An 8,783-nucleotide genomic window follows, 5' to 3' on the forward strand; every position below is an offset into this window, starting at 1 on the left:
TGAGCTATAAGTCTAATACCTGGATGTTTTCTATTCTTAATATTTTCAGGTTTATCCTGTCAAAGAGTCGTTGGTTAAAGAGGAGCTGAGCTTTTACTTATTAACACAAGGACTTGAACAGGTATTTAAATATTTAGATGGATTTGTTAGACATTATTTACAGTATTTGACCTTTTTTATTAAAACTGGAACAACACATTGTCAGTATAGGTTTTAATACTGTGTGAATGTGTTTGTATACACCGTTCCACACTGTGCCTAACCCCAGGTTATCATCTTTCTAAACCCTACTTTTAACTTCATGTAAAGGAGTGTTTCACACTTGAAATTAAGGAGTGGGATTATCATCGCATTTTACCTGTTGTTCTGAAACACTGCTCTGTAGCAGGATCCACACCGCTTTTGCAGGGTTAACACCGCATTGTGGTGCCAAACATGTACAGTGTGGAACAAAGCAGGGGTAGAATGTTATGACTTGATACTTAGCAACATACAACCAATTAGAAAGGCCTTGTGTAGAGTCACAGAAACTGACCAGCGTACACCTCATATCAATAACTCTACACGCTGTGTAAACAACCATATCACCATCTGAGGAAAGTGTGAATACTGAAAGAATACTGTCATAAACACCTGAATTGGAGTAAAAAAAAAAAAAACATTGCAGAACTCTTAAAACAGTCGAATTATTATTGGGAAAGTGTTTTGTAGTGTTGATAAAGTTGTGTAAGACATAAATCTGTTTTATAAGGACATCCCCCTGAACATGTTCTAAGAGTATGTCCTGACTGAAGAATCTGTGTGTTGTGAGTTTTACAAAACCCTTGTCTATGAGGACACTAGTTATTATTGGGACAGTGTACTGTATTAGTGTTCATAAAATTGTGTATGACTGAAACCAGTTTTAAGAGAACACTGTTTTATTAGGACATCCTCAGAACATGTTCTCAGTGTTTGATCTGACTGAAGAATCTCAGTGTGTTGTTAGTTTTACAAAAACCTTGTTTATGAGGACACTTGTTTTTAACAGGGACATGGGGTGGGAGATGATTCTTTGGGCCAAGGAAATGCAAAATTTTAATTTAAAATTTATATATAGAAACACAATTGCAGCTTAAACTGTAAGCTGAATAGCGATAGCCAAGATTAAGCATGTCTATGATGTAAGTTAATTGACTGATGTAAGTTAATTGACTGATGTAAGTTAATTGACTGATGTAAGTTAATTGATAAATTAAATATTTAAGTCTGTATATACAGTCTGCCTATACAGGAGTATAGCCACTTCTGTGTAAAAGGTAGTAACGAAATAAGATTGCTAAGTCGACTGATCACATGAAATGGCATGGAAAAAATGTTTGCTTGCTTTATGCCTGTAAATATTTTAAACCTTTACAACTGTTTTTAGATGACATCATTTAAGAATTCACCGACACCAGAACAACAGGATACATCAGATAAAAAGGCATCCAAGAAGTTGATGTAAGTGACACTTTTTTTTTTCCTTACGAGTACAGTTACTTTTGACAGTTAGTCAAGTTCTTCCACACCAAACGTGCTCATCCATGTCTTTATGGACCTTGCTTTGTGCACTCGTGTGCAGTCATGTTGGAACAATTAAATTAAATTTTATTTAAATAGCGCTTTTAACAATTGGCATTGTCCCAAAGCAGCTTCACACAATCAGGAACAGGCAGGAGACATCCCTAACCGGTCCCCAAAAAGTTGAAAGGATGAAATTGTCTAAAATGTCTTGCTATGCTTGAGCATTCAGAGTTTTTCACTGGAAATAAAGGGCTGAAACCCCTGAAAAACAACCTCACACCAGTTCCAACATGACTGCACACCAGTGCACAGAGCAAGGGTCCATAAAGACATACAGAACATCAACAGATGCCTTTAAAAAGCTCTATACTTCAGAGAGTTGATTTCACACACTGCCTTAGTTACACTGATTGAGGCCAAATTTAACAAACCATTAACACTATCATTCACCCAAGATGTACAGTGTCTTCATCAGTTCCTTGAGAAGACTGCAAATATGGCGTTTGGGAAACTCAAAGAAACATCATCTCAGGTCTACATTGATCTTGCCAAAGCAACACTTGCAAGAATGATTGTTTTTAATCATAGACATGCTGGCGATGTGTAAAAAATACTGCAAGTTTTCAGGAAAGGGACAGTACTGCTCTTCATGATTTTGCCCTGGGCCTCAGCAAATTTTAACAGAAACTCTGCAGTCATTTTAGTCCCTGTTTGATGTTGTGTGCATGTTAAACACATTTTGACATTTCTCATGTCACTTTTACTTTAAGGTGAGATTGTGACAGTGTGAAGCCAGTGGACCTGATGCTGAAGATAACGTTCCTGCTGGTGCCTCTAATCATGTAGGTATGGACTCATCTTAATGTATATCTGTACATTTTTAACCCATAATTGTATTTAGGGAATAATTACCTATAGACTAAATGTTTTATATAGTTGAAATGTTTACATTTATTAATTAGTGCATGACTAGAATATTGTTAAAATTAGAGATGCTATATTTAGGACGAATTTAGTTATTTCTTTCCTTTAAATATACTTTTCCTCTGTATTACACAGCTTTAAATTTGTAATCAAGCAAGTTGTTAAGTGGTTAAACTGTATATGGTCAGGTTTTATAAAGTGTTTTTATAATTTCCATTAAATATGTGATGTCCGTACTGTAGTGGCAATATTTTAAGGCATATGCTGTATGTATAGTGTTGCAGTACACAGGGAAGTTCCTATTATGCAGATGTACAATTCAGGGAGATTATAGGTAAAATCTCTTTCATATTGACACCAATATGCATAAAATTACCTTTTATAAAACTTGAGAATGTACACTTGAACTACTTGTTCAACTTAAGTCAATGAAACCTTATTTACAGTTGAAACCAGATATTTACATACACTTTCAGAAAAAAAAAGTTCTTTCTTTACTGAAAAAAATAAGGGTACAAAACTTTTCCTGTTTTACTTTGATTTAATGTTTGACAGTAAAGGAAAAAAAAAGGTTTTTTTTTATTTAGTATTATTAATTAATTTTTCAAGTGCATGTAAATATCTGGTTTTAACTGTATATAGCTTTTCCCAATTGTCAAAGTAGTAGTTATAAAGCAGCTTTACGTAGAATAAACATGATGGAAATACAGAAAAATCAGGAAAGGATAAATAGTATCACTTGGCTGTAAAATGACTTGGCTTGACTTGTTGCACCACTCATTTTGGGCCCCACTTTGGCCTATTTTCGGTCCAGCAAAAAGAAGCCCCAGACCTTACATTTCCACCACCATGCATCACTGTTCGTAGAATGTTCTTTTTTTAGAATTCAGAGTAGCAGTGATCAATATAGGTTGTTTTACATATTGTATTTTCTTCAGATGTTTGCTGGCCATATAATTAGAATTTTGGGTATGTGCTTAAGAACTGTTGAGGTTTCTTATCAGTGCATTGCTTATGTCTTGCAGGTATTCAGAAGATGCCCACTGAAACACCTTCTGAAGTTTCTCAAGGTACCTGAGATTTTACATTGGAATATAGCCAGCAATGTAAGTACATGAACCTCCCACAAAATTCAGGCTTAATAAAGTAAGTATTCTTATGTACAGGTAATGAGTCCAGGACAAAGATTGGGAACCCATGAATAAGTTGAAGAGTGTGTTGGTCCAATGCTGAGATTTTTTTACAACTGTGATGACACTTTTGAAAGCACATATAACTAAAGGGAAACTCGGCACTTTGTCTGAATGCCAGCAGTGTTAGACTTTGTAAGAAATGGAGGTCTTTGCTTGAAAAGGAAAGCCCAAAATAAGTGATACACAAGCAAGTACGTTATTTCTTTGAGATTTTTTTGTCCACTTATTTTGTTTTTCATTTACATATGCAGCAGATTGTTTTTAAATTCTACAGTTGTTCTTAAATTCTGCTTTAACATTTTATTTTGAATAACTGGTTTAGGTTTCATCTTATGTTTTATTGATTATATATATAGCTATGCCTTATTTTATTTAGGTTGTTTTGAATGGTTCAATGGATTAAGATGCCTATGAAAGTACATAGTTGTACATGATGGATGTCTGTTTCTTCACTTGGCATGCTTGAACTAAAAAAAAGTTTTTCAATATTATTATTTCAATATTATAATAAAAATTTAATATAATAGTACTTGTGTTTATCCTGGCAATGCACTGTTGTCAATTTTGTGTGTTGCATTTGGATATGTTCCAATAAAACACATTTGTCCCTGTAGTACTGTAAGATCTTTTATTGTGTGTTGTATTTGCAAAACGGTTCTTTCAAATCACCTTGGTCCTGGCAGTGCACAGTATTGTCATGTTTGTGTGTTGTTTACTATAATGTGCCAGTAAAACACATTTGTTCCTATAAACCAGCAAATTTACTTTTTCTGTGTGTTGTAAACTGCATGGCGTCATAAATCAGTAGGACCTAGTAAACCCCAATTTTCACAGGGGCGGGTACTTTTAGGAGTGGGCGGGGAAGTCCTTATGTACCACTTAAATATCATGTTATCATATTTTGAGTTCTGTTGTGTGTATAGGAAATCCTGAGTGAGATTCTTTTTCTGCAGAACAAAAGAAATTTTTTGATAGTATTCTCATCTCTGTAAAGCATTGGGAAAGGTGGGTCCCCTTAAACCACCACCCTACTGGTTTGGCCTTTAAAGACCTTTTAAACCACAAAAACCAGTATATGTGTGTGTGTGTGTGTGTGTGACAAAGACAAATTTCAGGTAAAGGAAACTTATTTTCTGCACAGAACCACAAATACCAGCTACAGGAACAGGTAAAGCTCTGCTTCTGTGGTTTGTAACTTCCTGCTCTTATACAGGAAACTGTAAAACATATGAATTGTGCATTGAAGACTGTAATATATCACCTGACAAGGTTCCTAAATAGTTTCACATCTACAGTATAGGGGTCATTTATTATAAAAGTATATGAGGTGGGTGTAAACAAGTAAACTGGACCTAACCACAGGTAGGAACATCTCATTTCGGTTGCCTTGTTGCTGTGGGTGACATATTATCCACATTTATGAAATGACATGTGTCAGTAGTTTTAAACTTTAGTCTAATCTTGGTCATGTTTTCCAGTCTAGAATGTATCACAGGTATCAAGAAAAGGGAGAGAAAAGAAGATTGGCCATGAATACAACACAGATCGTGAGTCACACACGCTATTCATCATTACTGAGTAACAACAATTTACTGAGTAAACTATTACATTGAATATTAATGCTTCACTTATCTGAAAATCATATTTTTCACTTGCTGACAGCAAACAGAAAGTCATGGACACACCTTGAGATTCCGTTACAAATACAAGAAATATGTAGTGGACTGTAATGAGTCTATGGCCATCCAACAAGGACTTCAGACAAACATATACTTTAATGCCATCTGTAAGAAAACCTGGAAGGGAGGAAACAAGGACGTGATCATCCTGAGAGAGCAAATGCCTAGAGCTGCTGTGGCACCACATTTCCCCTGCAGTCTGCTCAACCACGACGAGCTTCTGGACATCAGCTTCATCAGATCAGGTGGAAACAGTGGCACATGGAAGACACAGAAACTTGCTGTTCACTCACCGGGAAATTTGGTTTGTTTCTACATCAAGGCCAGAGGAGAGAAAAAAATCCGTACTGTGCTGAAAAACAATGAACTCAGACGAATCGTGGATTACGTCTGTGTGTATGCACTGAAAGGGGAAATGGTGAAAGAGGCGCTGAAGCGTGATGGGCGATTTAACAAAGTGATTTTCAGGAAAGGGGCACTCTATGGGCAGGAAACTGAGAACACAGTGAGTCTGTCTAATCTCGTTGATCATTTGAATGGAGAGCAGTTTCAGATCATCGTCTCTCCTCATCAGACAGGCAGCCAGGAGTCGAGTCAGGAGTCGAGTCAGGAGATAAGTCAGGAGTTTATGAGAGTTTATGAGAGTGAAAGTGCAGATGCTAAAATTCCTCAGAAAACAAACCCCAACCAAGTGTCCACAAGTACTAAACAGAAAGAAACAGTGACAAGGCTAAAAGAAAATAAGTCTAGAAAATATCCAGAAACAAAAGAGATCCCAAACACACAGGAGATCGTGAACCTTCTGCAAGAGCAGCACAGAGATTTGTTGAAGACACTGAAAGAACAGGAGAACCTAAAGAATAATGGTGAAGTGAAGAGGTTCTTCAGAGTGGAGTTTGATAAAAGTGTTCAGAGCTTTTCGGAGGTGAACATGGTTAAACAGTTGATGATGTTGTCTGACTCTGTCTGTCAGATCCGCGTTGATGGTTCTCCAATTGGAACCGGATTCCTGCTCTTTAAGAGGTTTGTCCTCACCAACGCACATGTTGTTAGAGACTTATTCCCCTGTATACCAGGACTGCAACGCAATCTAACAGCTGTGTTTGGATTTGAAGCTCTGAACTTTGCAGGAAATGTGATACCAGTAGAGCCGAACCTTGTTTCTTTCTTTGAAGGAAAAGATTACATGGGGAACTATCTGGACTTTGCTCTGCTGGAACTAAGCAGTGATGTAGAACTTGGTCTTCCTGAATTGCTAAGGTGCTATAGCACTCCCCCAACCAGGGGTGGTGTCTGCGTAATTGGACACCCAGGGGGAGGAGTTAAACGAATGGACCCCTGTTTTATTATTGCAAATGAGGACATTCCACAAGCAGTAGAGAGACACCTTGAAAAGACCCCAAACCTTCATGTTTTTCGTGTTATAACAAAACGTTGCCTGGCTGATGATTGGGCAATCCATAAATCCCAGATCACTTATAATTCCTGTTTCTTCCATGGATCATCTGGTTCACCCGTGTTTGACGAGCACTGTAACCTGATTGGCATTCACACCGGTGGATATGTTTATGAAGGAGAAAGAAGGGAAACGAGGAGTGTAATGGAATACGGCCTGCCAATGCTCCCTGTTCTGGTGCGCATCTTCATACAGTGCAGCGAGAGAAGAAGATCTGACATAGTTCAGCACTTTGAATGTCAAAAAAACCTGACATATGTTCTTCAAGTAGCAAACAAACAGCTGCAGGAAAACATCAGACAACCTAATGACATCAGGTTGGAGCCTTTCTTTTCAGCAACTGAAAGTAAAGTTTCTGCATTGTATCGCGGTATAAAACAAGAAGAAAATGAACACTGTGACGTTGTTCAGTACTGAGACTTCTAAAATATCAGGCGTAGGATTTAAGCTTCAGAATGATGGAATGAGGAGCAGTTCATATATAAATTATGTTTCAGTTACAGCGAGGGTTCAACATCCAGAAACCACTGATTAGTCATCACTTCATCGCCTGCTTGGATCTTTATTTTCATAGCTTTTGGCTTAAATCAGTTCTTTGCATGTTTGCAATTAAATTTAACCATTCTCTGTTTTTAGGTTAATGACATGAAGGTTTGTTGCCACTTCTTTTAAGTGTAGTTGCTATTGAGACTTCAGTCTCTCAGTTTTGTTTCTTTCTCTGTTCATTTCAATTCAATTTTATTTGTATAGCATTTTTTCACTGTCACTAAGCAGCTTTACAGGAATACAATCCCAGGTGAAAAAAACGTATGCTAAGTGTGTTAAATCCTAGCATGCCAAAGCATACTTAAGTGTACTTGAAGCCAGACCAATGATTAGTATACTAGCAATTTAAAAAAAAAAAATTTTTTCTATTGTGTTTAAGTTGTAATTAAATTACACAAAAGCACACTATTAAATTTACAGTAGACCCTTGGATTGCAAGTAACCCGGTTTGTGAGTGTTGCCCAAGACGGGCAAAACATTTTAATGGATTTTGACTTAATAAACGAGCAAGTCTTGATATACCGAGTATCACGTATCACGCATGCCCTTCTTGTTTTAACGCCAGGCATCACGTGATCACAATTGAGCCAATAGTTCTTCTCTCTCTCATGCTGCGGAATTGTGGGTAACTGTCCCCTCTGCTTGGTCGTATAGTCAACATCTTTTATTTTGTGTTTGTGTGTGTGCACTCGCGTGGGGTTTTAGTGAAAGTTGTCCCACACATCAACCCACTTCCCCTCTCTCTGGTCTTGATTACAGCAGCCATAATTCTTTTCAAAGGTAAAATTCAGGTTAATTCATTTTATTTTTTATGGGGAAATTCGCTTTGATATACAGGTGTTTTGATATACAAGCACGCTTCCGGAACCAATTATGCTCTCAATCCAAGGTTTACCTGTACTTTTATGTACTAAAGTGGAACAACCTTAAATACACTTAACAAAGTATATGGCTGTGTATGTACTAATGTAAATCCCTGACACATTGATTAATGAAATTAAAGTATATCTTGAAGCACATTACAGCTATTTTTACAATTAATAGCTTATTTGCTATTGTTAGTTATGTGTGTTATGAATACACAAATAAAATACCATGAATATATTAGCATTAGCATGCTGTTTTACTTCTCTCCAATTCCTGTTAAAAAAGTACACTTTGTGATTAATAAAATATATATTTTTTAACTGTATCATGTAGTACGCATTTCTATACTCTGTATTACAAATGTGGTGCCAATAAACTAAAGCTGAATTAAAATTGAAGAATGTACAATCAATAAATGTTTCTTCGAGCTTAGGTCTGAATTTCATGTTTATGTTAGGATTCAGTTCTTTACAGTATATACGCAGTCATTTTTAAGTCTATAAATAAGCATTTCATAGCGTTTAAATTGTATTTATTAACAATTTGAACTTTGCTAAATTTCTGGAACACAAA

The 8,783-nt window shown here is 36.4% G+C and overlaps 1 protein-coding gene across 1 annotated transcript; it reads left to right on the forward strand.

The window, feature by feature from the left end:
* Positions 1-4,911: 4,911 nt before the first annotated feature.
* On the forward strand, positions 4,912-8,468 carry LOC128509510 (serine protease FAM111A-like). Its single transcript, XM_053481277.1, has 3 exons — positions 4,912-5,024; positions 5,141-5,209; positions 5,325-8,468. The coding sequence occupies exons 2-3, from the start codon at positions 5,147-5,149 to the stop codon at positions 7,212-7,214; spliced, it is 1,953 nt and encodes a 650-aa protein (XP_053337252.1). The 5' UTR covers positions 4,912-5,024; positions 5,141-5,146; the 3' UTR covers positions 7,215-8,468.
* Positions 8,469-8,783: the final 315 nt, after the last annotated feature.

This window comes from Clarias gariepinus, chromosome 21, assembly GCF_024256425.1.
Source record: "Clarias gariepinus isolate MV-2021 ecotype Netherlands chromosome 21, CGAR_prim_01v2, whole genome shotgun sequence".
Taxonomy (NCBI): domain Eukaryota; kingdom Metazoa; phylum Chordata; class Actinopteri; order Siluriformes; family Clariidae; genus Clarias; species Clarias gariepinus.

Bases quoted from the DNA above. Each gene is read 5' to 3' on its own strand.
- LOC128509510 (XM_053481277.1), top strand. From the start codon at position 5,147: ATGTATCACAGGTATCAAGAAAAGGGAGAGAAAAGAAGATTGGCCATG. The intron at 5,210-5,324 runs GTGAGTCACACA...ACTTGCTGACAG, and splicing joins CCATGAATACAACACAGATC to CAAACAGAAAGTCATGGACA.